At 46.5% G+C, this 16,860-nt stretch overlaps 1 protein-coding gene across 1 annotated transcript in view; it reads left to right on the top strand.

Annotated features, from left to right (window-relative positions):
- LOC146822832 (cadherin-10-like) overlaps positions 1-16,860 on the top strand; it is a 919,004-nt gene that overhangs the window by 611,602 nt on the left and 290,542 nt on the right. The window contains exon 3 of the mRNA XM_085607023.1: positions 13,849-14,143. Coding sequence (XP_085463149.1) covers positions 13,849-14,143 — 295 coding nt within the window. The remainder of the gene's footprint in view (positions 1-13,848; positions 14,144-16,860) is intronic.

Here is a 16,860-nt window from a genome sequence, read left to right as displayed (position 1 = left end):
GCGCTTACAACGAACCTTCTTATAGTACCCATCAGGGAATTCCATTTTGGGAGGGCACAAGCCCACATATCCCCTTACTCTTCCTATTCCCTCAAAAAAATAGGTTCAGCCCCTTGGAGTTGGTGGATTGATGCCCCGTGGGGCATTACTCTATACCTTCTATGGCTAATAGTACTTATAAACAAGTCGATGAAGTGGAGGGAAAGGATTCTAGCACTGATCTACACCATCTTCGTATCCCCGAAGATGGGATGCAATTGGGGGCACCAAAACAACTTGTGGAGTCTAGTGCCCCTAATGATCCACCACATTGTGGTGAGACCAAGGAAAGGATATCTGAGCCTAGAAATCTAATTCCAGGTGTCGGGATTCGCCCAGGCATGGAACGAGCACCATCCGATCCTGTGAGACCTGATGGTAATATAAAAATGTTGAGACCAAGGAAAGGATATCTGAGCCTAGAAAACTAATTCCAGGTGTCGGGATTCGCCCAGGCATGGAACGAGCACCATCCGATCCTGTGAGACCTGATGGTAATATAAAATTTTTGTCCTGGAATGTGGCTGGGCTGAACAATAAATTGCTGTTGCCCGAGTGGGGTTCCTTCATGGCTCTGCACGATATCTGTTTAATGCAGGAAACCTGGGCTTTGGAGGAGAGCGCTATGTCTGGTTTTGCCACCTTTGATATCCTGGCAACAACAGGGGGTAGGGGGAGACCATCGGGTGGGCTTACAATATGGGTGGCCACGTACCTGGGTGTCAGGGCTGTACAAATGCCTACCAACTCCCCAGACGTCCAAGGTGTACTTCTAACCCCAGAAAATAGGCCCCAGGTGGCTATACTGAATATTTATTCAAGACCAGTTAAGAGTGGGCGGGAGTCGGTTGCATTGGATGCACTAAAAAAATGTATACAGTCGCTTGACCCAACAATGGTTTTGGTCACTGGAGGAGACTTCAATTGCCAGTTTGAGCCCCTGGTGAGTACAGAGCAGGATGAACAGGATGATGAAGATCAGTTCTGGCATGTTCCTGATCCACAGATCCCCCCTGTTAAGGCATGGTCCCCATTGGTCCTACAATTACAATCATTCTCTCTCACAATGTCAATGCGGGCGTGCAATGGGCGGGTGGAGCCTGATAGACCTGGGACAGTTACGTTTAACAGGCTACGCCAAACTTCCATCATCGATTATATAATGATGGAAGTAAAATATTGGGATAGGCTGCTGGAGTTCAGGGTGGTGCCAAGATATGATAGGAACCACAATGCCCTCGTACTAACATTGAAAGCTGGAAGTTTTGGGCTGACAAATTTGGTGCCCGAAGCAACTAGTGTAATCCCGCCCTACATTATGGCTAACAATAGACGTAGGGTAAAATGGCCATATCTACAGGAGTCCCCCACTAAACTGGCTAAAATATATAATATAGCCATACCATTTATTTCCGAAATGGGCGATGATGTCTCTAAGGGCAGAGCTGTGAAAATTCACAAGCAATTGGCAGACGAGCTAGTGGATGTGCTTTGCTCCGCAGTTGTGGTAAACCCACCGCGGGCAAAGACACACCCCTGGTACGATGCCGTCTGTAGAAAGGCAAAAAAAGAGCTATTAGCATCAATTAAAGCCCAAGATAAAGTAGGTATAAAGAATTCTCGACTTCTCTATAAAAAAGCAATTATAGGGGGTAAGAAGGATTGGGAGGATAAGATGTGGGAGGAGCTCGGATCTGCACTTAAGCGCAGGGACACCAAATCCTTTTGGGCCATTGTTGCTACATGCACTAGCGGGGGCGACCGGGTATGCACCCCTAATATAGCATCCACAGTGTGGGAGGCACACTTTGAAGCTCTATATGCTAGCGTCGAACTAGAGATTATATCAGACCCAAGTAGTAAACTCCCTAAGGAATCAGGATTGATGGGGTTGGCTGTTTTGGAACATGGGGAGGACGAGGTGCCTCACCCGCCGGCCTCCCCGGGCTCCCGCCATGAGTATCGATTGGTGGGGGCCTTGGGCGGCCGGCGGAGGAGGGAATATAATGAGGTTGGGGAAGTGTGCCATCTTCAATGGCACGAGGTTATTACCCTGAAGGAGGTTGAGTTAGCAATAGGAAGGTTATCTCCCAATAAGGCCCCTGGTTTGGACAAACTGCCAGGAGACCTATTTCATACCCAGCCCAAAATATGGGCCCCATATTTGGTTGTCTTGTTCAATGAGATTCTATCGGGGACTGATTTGCCGGGGACATGGCTCGGAGCTGAGATCGTTCCCATTTATAAGAAAGGTTGTCCGTTATCCCCATCCAATTATAGGCCCATTAGCCTTATAGATACAACTCAAAAACTAATGGGCAGGATTATTCTGGATCGGATTTTGGGTTGGATGGAGGAGAATGAAGTATTGACAATCCTCCAGGCTGGTTTTAGGTTAGGCATTTCCACCCTGGACCAAATATTTTGTCTGCAGATTTTATTTTGGAAAACGGCAAGTGTGGAGGGTGGCAGCCTCTACCTTGTCTTTGTTGACCTGCGGGCTGCTTTCGATCTTGTGCCCAGGGATAAGCTATGGAAGGTCCTGACAGATCTGGGTCTCCCACCCTACCTCTTGGCCGTACTAATTAGACTACATACTGGTAATTATGCCCAGGTTAGGTGTGGGAGGCATGGGGACCTTTCAAAACATTTCCTTGTTCTGAAGGGAGTACGCCAGGGTTGCGTTTTGGCCCCAACACTATTTAGTCTGTATATCAATGGTCTTGTAGATCATTTGTCTGGTATAATAGACAATGATGCTCCTAGACTAGCGACCGGGAGAGTGCCCGCTCTGATGTTTGCGGATGACACTCTGTTGTTATCCAAAACATCATCGGGCATTCAGCGTATTCTGGACGGCTTCGCGGCGTTCTTTGCTTTGCGGGGATTGGAGATTAACTTGGATAAAAACAAGTTTATGATCTTCAATCCCCCGAGGTAAACCCGCCCGAGCCCTGTCCTCAATGGTATTTCCCTGGAGAGGGTCAAAACCTTTGTTTACCTTGGCATAACCATAACGGAGATTTTTGATTGGGGCTTTCAAATTTCCAAATCAGCCCTCAAGCTAACACAAATAATTGGGGGCATTAGCAAGGTTCGTGGAATATCTGATCTTAAACCGGTTGCCCCGGCCCTTGAAATCTATCAACTTCAAGCTAGAATGGCCTCAATCTACGGCGCTGAATTTTGGGGCCATAAAAATACATCTAAACTATTGAGGGTGGAGCAGAATTTTATGAGGAATTTGGTAGGATTACCTCTAAGCACACCACTCATTCCTCTGCAATTCGATCTGGGGCTGGAGTCGATAGAGGAGCTTGTAGCTGCAAGACCTATGCTCTATTGGAAGAGGCTGTGGTCTGTCCCTGAATTGGCTCCCTATAGAGCAGAGTTTTTGGAGATTTGGCCCTTGCTAAAAAGTAAAAACATCCCATGGTTGCTCCATATTAGGGCTCTTAGTAAGCGGGTAGGTATCCCACAACTTTGGGAGACACCTGAGCTGTCTTGTCCGGGGTTGCCGAAATTGGAATTACAAACCCAGTTGAGGAGGCAGAATCTGTTAGCCCTGCAGACATCGGTAACCCTGGGCAGGCTGTCCGCTGAGTTCCTCCTAGTAAAAATGGAACTCCGATTCGAGGAATTCCTAGATGCAATACAACTTTCCCTAGCGAGGAAGTTGTATCTCCAACTAAGGTATAGTAGCCTGCCCATTAGGTCTTTTACCTCTAAATGGTCCAAATCAGATGGGGAATCTTGCCCTGTATGTAACCATAAACGTGAAGACGTTCCCCAAGTTATGTTTTTTTGTCCTGCATATGTTAAAATAAGGAAATGTTGGTTAATCCCACTATGTAGAAACTTTGGATTTCGCCATTGTGCGCAGGCCAGTCGGGTCCTGACTTTCGATACTCATCCCCTTGTTGTCTTTTCTGTATCCCGCTTCCTACATGGCATGTGGCGCAGAAGGCAAATCTTTGTATAACATATGTGATTGAGTATGGTTGTTTCTTTTTTTTCATCTGATAACCTTTGAGTTTAATTTTTGTTCTTAAGAATTGTTGTTTTGTATTGTTTTAATCTCTTGTTATCTGTATGTATTTTATTTGCACTTTTATGGTCTTTGACCGAAATAAAGTTATCAAGAGAGAGAGGATCATAAATTCCAAGCAGTCCCGAACAGGGGCCCTCAAAATACATTTGGCCCAGGGCCCCCAAAATCCTTAAGATGCCTCTGTTCAGTCAGTAGCCATGATGGCACCAAGTTCCTGTGCTCTCGAGTTTTCTTCTTGCTAGGGGTTCGGTAAACTACTGCTGAAGAGGCAGGGCGACCCAGATGATCCCTAGCGGCTACAATTATCAGGCTTGCTTGTCCTGTCCCTCTTCACTTTCAGTGCTGAGTGTGTATTGTTGAGAACAGAGGAACAGAAGCAGCAGAAGGGGTCTGAGGACAATGCAGGTACTCGTCGCTGCACGGGGTGTTGGCTAAGCTGTAATACCTGTGTGGTGGGAGAATTTGCCAGCTAGTGTTTTTCAGTTGCCACAACTGAATCACACCTGTGGCCTCAAGGAAGCTGAAGTCTAGAGAGGAGTGTGTCTGGGGAGGAGATGGCTGGGGGGGCCACATCAATGCCATGTTTTTTACATCCTTGGCAACCTTCATCTCCAGAGGCAATATGCCAGCTTCATCTGTTAGAGGTTTGGTAAGCAACCTTACCTGGGAGGGTCAGGACTGGTAGTCTTTACCTTTCCACTTCCCGTGCGTGGAACACACACTAATCTTAGAATGTTTGCTGTTCTTTACAGCTCCAGAGGTTTGAAGTTTGGCAGGCTCGGAATAGAATAAAGAGTTTTTTAAAATCCCAAAGCCACCTCTCAAAGGAAAAGCCTGCCTGAGTCATCACAGACCTCCCTGATGAATCCGAACAGTCAAGGATATGAAATGCTGTAAAACTGCATCAATACATTCCAAAACGACCTGGCACAGAAAATAGTGAGGGGCTTATTTATGAGCCCTTGCATCACCTTTGCGCCACCGGTTCACCATATTTACAAAGTGCCTCATCTGGGTAGATACATCAATTTGTAAACCCCTGCGCCACATTATACCTGCGCCCGGTATCATGTATGCAGGGGGGCTTTCCGACGCAAGAAAGGGTCATAAAAGTGATGCAGTGACACCTATGAGATTTCACTGCGCCACTTCTAGGACGCAAGTGCGTCATATTTTACGCCGGCCTCATGGCAGGCGTAAGACTGACGTAGGCACATTCAACATGGGAGTTGCCCATGTGTAATGACCCATTGCTGGAGTTGCGTCACTTTTGTGACACACTCCAACAATGCGTCTTTTTTGCCCCTACAAATACGTCAGAAAAACTGACGGAACTGTAACTCCTTGCGACATGATGTGTCATACAGTAAATATGACGCATCCATTATGTTGCAAGGAGGGCGCACTGAGAAGTGACGCATCGCTGTTTTCTCGCAGCGATGCGTCACTTTTCGTAAATGAGACCCTGAATATTTAAATTGTAATGAAGGCCCTTGATGTAAAAGTCGAGGGGCCATCAGTCAAAATAGTCCAAACTGAGCAAGATCTTGTTCCAACGGGCAGATTTTGGACTCAGGGGATTGACAGAGAAGTGACTCTGGCCGGACTGATTTTCATCAAGAACTGCATACTGGACTGTGTGGTAAATTTGGATTCGAGAACTAAAAAGTATGAAAACATTCAGAGAAGTGAGAATTTGAGAGTTTGGGGGTTTCCTTCCTATATAACTGTACATGTCTTTTCGAATGTGATGAGATATACATTAAGTTAGTTCCTGCAGTTACAAGAGGTAACCAACTAACAACCAGTGCGTAGCGCAAATAATAACCTGCCCACAGTGTTGGACTTTGTAATACTTTTTTGCCAGCACAATGATGGTTGATTTGTGCCCTCCTAAGTGACTTTAGAAAGTACAGTGGGCGCTGTATCAGAGGCAAAAATAAATGTCTGTGGCTCATTTTCCGCACCTGGTCCAGATAGTCTTGCAAGAAAAAGGGTCTTGCTGAACGTCACCAAAGAGTTGGACCTCTCTGTGGGTTTGGCTGCCAAACTAAAAATGAAGTAATGGGGGTAGAGGCTGCCAATGCTTTTTAAGAGGCTGATTGACTTGTTGTCTCTTAGATATATCTGATTGCTGCATTCCTGATCTTGGACCTCTCTACGGTTCTGCTCTGAGGTTTATTATTGGAACTCCTCAGAGGGTTGAATAATGTTCAAGTCCGTGAGCATTTCAACATTAGTGATGCCTCATTGTTGTTGTTTTTCCATGTAGTCTGGCTTTTGGCGAGTTGCAGTGTTTTTCTTCTTTTTGTCATGACCTTTTGTTACTTTTATTTGAAATGGTGAAATATGCATTTCTTTGTCATCTCTCAAGGAATTATGGAGACTGTAAGAGCGGTGTGTATTTTTTTTGTTAGAAACCAATTTTTTATTGATTTTACAACAAAGATCAAAACAGTGCACAGTAGTTGTGTAGTGAAATCACAAATGTGACACCTGCCAGAAAATGTATTAAAGGCTTGCATGTCAATCACCATCAATGTCATAAAGATCCCACCACAATACCCAGGTCTTTACATGTTCCAGGGCACCCCCAGCTGAGTAAATGGGCTCTTCAGCCTTAATGCACTAGTCCCTCAAGGAACACCACTCCTTAATAGTTGGTGGCATGAGGGGTTATCTAGAGGCTATCAGATGTGATGCAGTCTTCAGGGCAGTCCAGCCACTGAAAGACCCAGATTTGAGCATCACAGAGAACCCAAACTGCCAGCAGCTCAATAGCCAGAGCAAATTATAACGGGGAGAGCAGGCAGCACTGCTTGGTGCCTCTGCGGTTCTCAAACGGAGAGGATACAACACTATCTAGTGCCCGGGAATGAGGATAGAGCACCATAATGAAGGATAGGAAATGTGATCCAAATCCCAGAAAAGAGAGAATCTGGGCCAGGAAGTCCCAAAACAAACAAATCGAATGCTTTCTCAAAATCCAGGAGTATGAGTGAGGCTGAATCAACGAAACGCCATTGGGTCTCCAAAATGGATGTGTACCCAACGGATTAAATGTCTAGTGCCTTGGTGAGGCATAAAGCCACACTGATATGGGTGGAAAAGAAGGGTAGCAATGTCATGAGTTGGTTGGCAAAAATGTAAGCAAAGATTTTAATTTCTGCATTAATAAGAGAGATCGAGTAGTATGCCGAATTCACGTCAGAGGGTTTGCCAAGGTTCTGGATGAGGACAATTGGAGTGAAGTCGAGGTCCTTAAGGAAGTGGCACTTCTCCACAACCTCCAACTAGAAACTGAGAAGATGGGGGGAAAGGACTCGAAGAAATTTCTTATAATTTTCAAGTGGGGAGCAGGCCAGGAGTCTTGCCTGAGTGAAGGGCATTGACAGTGTCAGCTATCTCTTTCACAGTCACACCATGTTCAAGGGCAGTCTGGTCTACTTTTGTCAGGGTGGACAGCAGCATATCTGCTACCAGTGTACTATGGTCCTCCTGGCTAGGGTGGGGAAGTCAATTGTTTAAAGAGCCACAATAAGTTGCGTACTGCAAGGCAATGTCCATTGATGAGATAAGCCATGAACCTAAACCAGTACAGACCATCGGGATCCATCTAGAGGTGGCATCATGGGCCTCCAGTCAATAGAGGAGCTTCCTGAACTTATCTCCCAATTCGTAAATCAGTCTGGTGGGAGACCATCTAGCACTGTTTGGCCTCCTCTATACATAATTGATGGAGGGTTCTTCTGCAGCTTTCCAACTGTCGCAAAGAATGGGCGTTCCAGTATGAATGCTCCCGGAGTAAGAGTTCTGCATCCAGCTATACCACCTGCTGAAGGCGAGTATGATCTTTTTTCGGGGGAGTGACAGTTCCTGCGAAAAAATGTGGTAGAAAAAGGGAGAGAGAGAGTGGTTCTCCTAATGTAATGACCGAGGACAGTATGTCCTTGTCTTGGTGCCCTCACACACCCCGAAGGATGTCATGCTTTATCACTGAGCAGTGCTCCTCATCGGGCCAGCTCTGCAAAGCCCTCAAGTCCCCCGAGGTTCTCCTAATGTAATGACCGAGGACAGTATGTCCTTATCGTGGTGCCCTCACACACCCCAAAGTATGTCATGCTTTATCAGTGAGCAGTGCTACTCGTCGGGCCATCGCTGCAAAGCCCTCAAGTCCCCCGAAGGGTCACTTTTACAGAGATCTTTTGAATGATTAAGCCGTAAAGGTGTGTGCGGGTCAGAGTTGGAGTAGTGTCCAGTGCAGTGTTAAAAGATGGCTGGAGGCAAAGAACCTTTCACACCCTCCAAGAAGCCAACTAAGTGGAGGTTGTTCCTGCAAGTGCAGTTTTCAGCATCCTCTGCACATTCCTCCAGGAGTTTGGTGGATGCAGAAAGGCAGTGGACGGAGGAGCTGAGCTTCCACACAGTATCCTCAAGCTCAGAGACAAGACCCTCCGCTCTTGAGACCCTATCCACTACATTGCGCTGGTCCTGGCGCAACAGTCCACACCCACCTTTCAAAGCCTAGTATTGAGGGCCAAAAGGATGGTGTATATGACTTGGAGAATCAATGTAACATCAGCAGCATCCAAGGGTGCCGAAACGGGCAGAGGATAGCAGCAGAACCAAAGGTTCCAGACGCAGAGGCGGTGTATCTGTCAATTTTCATCTGGGCCTGAGTGGAAGGTGGACAATCTTTACCCCTGTGAGGGGGTAGATACAGAAACCAAGCCACGGGGGGCACTAGTACTATGTCTCTTGGCCCGTTTGCACCACAGGTCATCGTGGGGAGCTTGAGCTGCCGATCAGCCCACAACAGTATGTCTCAAAGCCCCTGTGACGAAGCAGAAGCTGGCATTCACAGAGTATGAATGGGGCATCCCTCAGTCCCCAAGCGCCGATAAATTCACCAGGGATCCGGACTCAGATAGCTAGCAGGCTAGTGGGGTCTCCAAGGTTGGCACCAGTATTGTTGCACAGCCACCACCATCCAAAGGCTAAGCCCCCGGGGGGACCAGTCAAACCGGCTCGATCACCAGCTATGCTCCTTCTCCCAAGGCACAAGCCCAGTCTCCAGACACAGGAGGTAGAGTGGGGGGGCACACCAGGGCTCCAGCATGCCAAAGGTGACTTCCAGACAGCAAGCAGGGGGTGCATTCTAGTGTGGCTTGACATTGCCGCGGAATCTGCAGTCCACACAGTCTCAGCACAGGCCTGCCGACACCGGTCAGGCACCTCAGTGGCCCAGCGGGCAGCAGCAAGCACCTCCTGGCCCACAGAGAAAGTCACAGGGCCTCCTGGTCAGCTCTTAAGAGACCGCCATCTTGAGTACCGTGGCCAGGCCACACCCCTCCAGTATCTGGGGATCGGGTGCCGCGGAAGGCAGTCAAAATACAGTGGTAAAGATACACGAAGCCCAAGGAGCCCCGCTACTACACAGGTGAAGCAGCCAGCTGCAGGATGAGGGCTGATGCTGGGGATGGCGCGGGAGCTCATCACAGAGCATCCGCTATCTTAGGTGGTCAGGCCACGTCCGAGAACACTGGGTATTTTATGTGGTTGGTTACCTAATAAACAGTTATTTAAAAAAGAAGACCAAGTCACAACAAAATGTTTGTGAATTGGGCCTATAGTTTTTAGAGTAGACCTTACATACTTAACCAGTTCTAAACCATCAAGAAAAAGTCACATCTTCATTAGAATGCAAGACAGCCTACAATCAGTAAATGAATGTGCTCCTAAAATGTTGCCCTCCTCCATCTGCCAAATTTCAATACTATCATATATAAATATTGCTCAGAGGTTGGGGGAACATTCCCAAGTTTTGTTTAACTTGATCAAAATAGTTCTCATACTTTTATTGAAAAGCCCATTCATGACTTTTTGAACTGTCACGGGTTGAAAAGAGAGAAGAAAGTTCTTCTCTACTGTGAAGTGAGAGAAGGGAGAGGCAGCTAAAAGAGAAGCGAGCCTGATCTCCAGGGCCCCCCTCCATCTGCAAATCTGAAGGCTGCTTGTGAGCCAGTATCAGCCTTAATAAATTCTGGCATTTGTACTTCTAATGGAAACCTATAAATAAGATTTGCACTAGGTAATGCTAGTGTATTAATAAAAAAAGTATTTGTTAAAGCAATTTAAACTTTTAAACTCAATTTTTTTACAACAGCCCTTTCATTCACAAGCTTGAATTTCTTAGCAATATAAAAACACATCACTATATCCCCAGTGCACTGAACAGGAGTCAAATCAGTGACTGTCGAACAACACTCACAGACATCTGAAGTGATTGTATTAAACCAAATGAGTTTTCGAACCGGAAAAATGCATTTCCCACAGATAAATTTAAGTTGAATTTATTTTTCATTTAAGTTGCGTGCATTATGTTTTATATGCATTTACGTGTAAGTAAAAGGCCAACTAAATAGTTTCAGAATATTGTGTTCTTTTTAGCCAGGTCTCTGCTGCCGCTCTCACCGTGCTCGGAATCAGTTTCTATACTTTTCTTAATGCGCTTTGACTGCTGATATTGCTGTACAATTTATTTACTGCATATATGGCCAATCCATGCATCCTCAATATTGGTGGGCCTTTCTCTCCAGTATCTCATCACTCTTCAGCTCAGAACTGGCAGCACATGGCTGCTGTGTTGCATTCTTTGCCTTGGCAAACCTTTTAACACCCTAGGCCAAAATGTGTCTTTGTAATCCTGGAATTTTGCTGGCCTGTCCAGGCGATTTGTTAAAATCTGTGTTCAGGATGTAATTTTTGATTATGATTAATTGTTTCTAATTATGAATTAGTGACATTTCAAGGGACATGGTTCATTAATTCCCCTATTGTCATGTATCCCCGGGTGCCATGAACTTTTTAAATGTGCTTCACAAGCCACAAACACTTGTCTAAGTGGCAGCGTTTCTACATGCAATTGGTGAGAACGTGGTTTCTGTCAAACTAGTCAGATCTGCCAGTCTCACTGTTTATTTTTTTGTTAATGTATGTTTTAGCAGCATGAATATTATTGTTAATAAATTGTGTTTCCACCTTCTATCATTCAGGCGCGCCTTCTATCACATTAATTTAACAATCCGGGCATGGCCATTTTTCTGATTTTATCAACTGCTGCTTTTGTGATGAAGTACTGGGAATTTTAAGCCCAGCGGTGCAGGGGAACACACCCTATGACTTCGGGGTTCTTCCTGTTTCAGACCTACAGAAACACAGAGTCTTCTGGGTGAAGTCAAAGATCAGTTTATTGGTTGCAGACCAATTACAGGTATCCTAGAAGTATAACAGCGTGTATGTTCTCAGGAGACTGGTGAAAATCACAGAAACGGGCTTCTTCTTAAATACAGAATATCCTGCCTCAGGCATACATTCCTAGGTTTATGGCATGGTCATTTAAAGTATACATTACAAACGAAAAGGCAGAGTCATGATGACCATCCCACATTCCAGTTAAGCCAGCCCGTAATTATTTACCCAGCAAGGCTCAGATCCCACATCAGATATCGATAGGCCCCAATAAACATGAGCATCTCCTGTTTTGGGAAACAAGCCATAAAGCAGGAACAGTCAGGTGAGAAAGAGATTAGCTGGAGGCTCGTGTAGGATGAAAACACTTTATGGTGTGTCAAGCCCTGATGCTAATCACAGGTGGCCAGAGGACGGGGAACTCGTGGGACCAGTTTGACCTGGGGCAGCGGAGCCAAGCTGCCCAGGTCACAGAAAAGTCAAAGAAAGGCACATGTGCTCTAAAAGGCCCGTTTTCGCTTCATGCTATATAGCCTATGTGAGGGCAACCATAAGATGGCCACCGATACAAAATGGAACCCAGGTAGTGATGTATAATAGCGTATACACAGTGCATTCATAGCTAAAACGTTACAAAAAGCACTTGTACATACCGCATTAACCATTCGCGGTTCACTAATACCGGGATAGACAGGGGTAGGGCCCTGCCTCCTACGCGGTCCCAAATTCTAAAGTACGACAGTGGGACAGAGGACTTGAATACTGAAATATGTGGATACAGTACTTTTAACAAGTTAGGGCCTCGTTACGATGCAGTTCGGACCACGACCAACGGCTTGTCGGTTGCGGTCTGAACCGCATCTACTGCTGCTGTCCGACCGAAGCATTACGATGTGTGCGGTCGGAGGCAGCAGTCGGAGAAACCGATCAACGCTTTCTGACAGGCTCGTGGAGTATGACGGTCGGTCGGAAACTTCTCATAGTCCCTTAAGGACGGCATTTCCAATGTCGAGATTATGATATTGGTTGCAAACAGCCTTTTCATGTCTGCCTTTCCTACATGGAAAGACTGTCGGGAAGCGATATTGGGAGCCCCTAGCAGGGACTCCTTCACCCCTGGCCCTCTGCATCTGGGCCTGGGGGCACCTATGGTGCCCCTCTGAACATCCCTGCACTCTGTATGCAGGAATGTTCAAAAACTTCAATTTCTCAATGGGAGCTTGTGCTGCGGGCGGTTTCAACCCGCCACACAAGCTCCCATTGAGAAATGGGAGTTTCCGACCACACTATGTGCGGTCGGATCGGAATTTGGTGTGCGGAACCGCTGATCTATGGTCAGACATTTCCTCCACCGAAATAGTGTCGGTCGGAGACACCTCCGACCGACATCTTAATCAGGCCCTTAGTCTCAAGCATGGATAGTGGTTGACCTATTCCTTAGCTTGGCCCTCACTTGAAGGTATGCTTCAAATTAGAAAATCATGCAAGATGCGAACCTGAGTCTGGTACGAGGAGAAAATGTCTCCCGGCAAACATTTTCTGCTTCAACTAGTCTACTGTGACAAAAGTTATGCAAAATTTCTTATCCCTTAAATGGCATGACATTTTCCAAAGCTGACATATTGCGAAATTCACAAAATTCCTGAAATTTTGAGGTGTGAAAATAATATAACACAGGCCCCTGCCACAACTCTTGTATTGTTACTAGCGAGCCATTATAATATACAATTAAACAGTTTAGGAGCTGTGGTGAGTGAGACCGTTTAAAAAAAAAATTTGAAATAAAGGAAATAATTGCTTTTCCTAAAATCTCACCTAGGAGGGACTCCTCAGATCTTATGAATATTACTAGACTGGTGGGGTAGGAAATCGGTTCTGAGTTGAAGGAACTAATGCAGTTAGATAAAGGAGGGTTGAGACCCCGATGGAGAGACGCTGTAGACAACACAACCATTGTAACCCTTATTGGAGACCTCCCTCAGGGAAACTGTAACACAATATCAGAAAGAACAATTATGGGCACCGAGAAGTGCCGGAGGGCTTTTTCTTCCACAAGGTACTTTTTTCACAACATGCAGCCCTGGAAATTGTTTCCTATGTTGGCTTACTTCTGTTTTCATCCTTGTATTACTGCCCTAATGATTCTTTCACAGGTAGTGCAACCACAATGGCCTCAGGCCAAGTATGTCATGGCTTCTGGTTGTATTTATTTATTTATTTATTTATTCATCTATTTATTTATTTATTTATTATTTTAATAAAGAGCAAACTTGACCCGAGTTATCAGAGGCTTTACAGTTTAACATTTATAAGGAATACAAAATATTTGTTAGCTAAATGAGGTCTGGTCACAAGAATGCAGAAAACGTCCCAGAGTAGGTCGGCCAGGCTGTAATAAAACAACATGACATGCTGTTTTTCGGATTGATATGTATTTGATGATGTAGCGTGTGCACAACCCTTTTGCATGCAGTAACACTTGCTTCTCTCTCCTTTGGTCACTGCAGCTCCACTCAGACCAGGACAAGGGGGACGATTCGCTCAAGTACATCCTCTCAGGAGACGGGGCTGGAACTCTTTTCGTGATTGACGAGAAAACAGGTGATATTCATGCGACCCGGAGAATCGACAGAGAAGAGAAGGCTTCCTACACCCTGCGCGCCCAGGCGGTGAACAGGAAGACGGGCAAACCGGTGGAGCCGGAGTCGGAGTTTGTCATTAAAATCCATGACATCAATGACAACGAGCCGACATTTTCCGATGAGGTCTACTCGGCTTATGTTCCTGAGATGTCCGACATTGGTAAGTGTCTCTTCCCTTGCCAAGGAGAGATCTAAAGTTTACTCGTAAAGCCATTACACACTTAGCCCATCAGTGTACATCTATAGATATTTCCCATTCATTTTTTGTTTTCAAATAGGCAGGCTTTTCTCGGAAGGATGCTAAAGGGTGAACAGTGAAGGGTGAATAGTTTTTAATCTCTACCGCAAGAGGTCGAATTCCATAAAAGGAGTTCCCATTTAGTGCCATGTTACAGGTGACATTTAGAAACCGCCAGGAAAGGCAGCAGTCATGAAAATGGTCGTAATTCTAAGGCTGGCAGCCATTACCGCTGTATTTAGAGCATGCCACTTACCTTTTGTAGAAAATAAAGTTACAGATGGTCATCTCCATATCCTCCTTCTGCATGCCTTTGGGTGCAATAAAGTTGTGCCGTATTTTCAACCTGCCTTCCAGTAATTTCCACAATTGTTGGAATGATGCAGAGAAGAAAAAACGCCCAAATAAACTAAGCTAAGAGACATTTATTTTCCACTTTTACCTTATTATCGGTAGATTGAAAAATACCCCGTCACCCCACCCCCCATATATTATTTACACTTTCTATTTTGATCCATTTCTGTTTTTTGGGGCGATTTGTCTTATTTCATGTCAAAAATCATTTAATTTTGTTTATTATTTTTCTACGAGCAATGAATATAAACCATGCGTTTTGAGCCACAGGACATGAGCGAGCACCACAAAAAAAAAAAAAACACACACATTTGCACGTCTGCTATTTAACTCCAAATTACATATTGTAATGATCTGTTAATTTGTAGGGCTGAGTGAAATTAGCACCTTTTTTATGTGTGTAATTAAACCAAATTTGGAAAAACGTACGCAAAATCACCTCAATGGAAATACAGCATTTATCATTATTTCTGAGTACAAAATGCACCTTTGTCTCCATTTTGTAAGCGAGTACTAATTTTGTGCTTATAATAGTAAAAAAAAAACACAAGTGCAGTAAACAGCAGCTGCTCGCGTTCAGGTCGCTCACCTTGTTATTGTGCTCCTGCAATAGGATATTTACCTGAATGGTGTTACAGGCGCGCGCGGGCCTAGCTGTTCGGGCCTATTGGTGGCGCGCTAATAATGGAGACCACACTTGAATGCTGTCGTGGCGCGAATGCCCAGCCGGGCGCGCCCCCTTTATTTATACACTGACGTACGCCACCGTCGTGGCGTACGCATAACGTCTTTCGCTTGCGCGCTCTAGCGTCGGACGCTAGAGCGCTAACTGCAACATCCCTCTCCAACTTGGACGATGAACCCAGATTTGGATACCCACAGTCACTCACTTACTTTGCATGCAAAGTCCTTGAGGCGGCTGCTCGGCGGGGGGTTCCCCCTCAGTCCATACCTGGCCGTTGCTCGGGTGTTGGGGTTTGACGGGCAGTCACGTTCAGCCCCGCCGGCCACGGGGTCAGGGTGTTCTGGCTCAGTTGTCGACTCGTGCCTGCTCAGAGGCGATTGGGGTGCCATTTCGGGGATCTGGGTGTCTTCTTCCTCGTCCTCTGCGGTGCCGTGTCGATGTTCTGTGGCCTCAGGAATCCGTTTGAACCACGAGATGTTGCGTGTGGCTGATTCCGTCCCTCTCCTTGCTGTTACCATTGTCCCATGTCTTCGTTCCACTGTCCAGCTCACGGGCTCATACCGTGACTTGAATTTTCCTCCGGGTCTTCGATTCCTTATGAGGACATTGTCTCCTGGTCTGAGGGCGCGTTCCCGACTGCCCCTCGACTGGCTCACTTGCTGGTTTCGGTGCGTCCTCCGTTGCAGCGCTTGTTCTTCCTCAAATGGTGGAGGGGCCCATCCCGGAGCCATGGGTAGACTATCGCGGCGAGCCCCTTTTAGCATGAGGGCCCAGGAAGCTTGTTTGGTGGAGCAGTGAGGTGTGCTCCGATATTCCCCTAGGAACCGTTGGATCTCTCGCTCAGGGTCTTGCTGCTCAGTGACCGCTATCCTTAGGACTTTATTCAGTGTTCGCATAAAACGTTCGGCCTCGCCGTTGGCTTGGGGCCATTGAGGGGTGATCCACCTGTGTCGTATGCCTTGGAGCTCGAGGAACTCTCGGAATTTGTGGCCTTGGAAAGGTGGCCCATTGTCACTTTTCAGCTCCGAGGGGCGCCCAAACATGTGGAACATCTTCTCTAATGCTGGTCCTACAAACGTGAATGCCGTGGAGGGTAGCGCCTCTACCAGGGGATACTTGGAGAAACTGTCAAGGACAACTAGTGTCACACTACCGTCTGGGAAGCTCCCGAAGTCTACGCTGATTTTGTCCCATGGGTGCCTCCCTGGTTCTTCAGTTACGATGGGGGCTGGAGGTTCGGGCCCGCTAGTTATCTGACACGCGGGGCAGCTCTTCACGATGTCGTCCACTAAGGTGTCCATTCCCGTGAACCATACTTTTTCCCTCATCCGGGCCTTCATTTTCTCCGTCCCCTGATGCCCTTTGTGGGCGAGGAGGGTGGCTTGGTGGCGTAGCGCTGTTGGTATGACGATCCTGGCCCCTCTCAAAATGATTCCTTCCCTGGTTGCACTGAGCTCGTTCCTTATCCGCCAGATCTGTTGTAGGTCTTTTCTCTCGTCATCCGTCCACGCGTTGGCAGACTGTATGAAGTTGGTCCACGACCCCTTTTGGAGGGCCTCTCGGGTCCTGGCCATGACGGTGTCATGCTCTGCTGCCCGTA

This window comes from Triturus cristatus, chromosome 5_2 (assembly GCF_964204655.1).
Source record: "Triturus cristatus chromosome 5_2, aTriCri1.1, whole genome shotgun sequence".
Lineage (NCBI taxonomy): Eukaryota > Metazoa > Chordata > Amphibia > Caudata > Salamandridae > Triturus > Triturus cristatus.
Note: the sequence above shows the minus strand (reverse complement) of the source record. Positions and strands in the feature narration are given on the sequence as shown.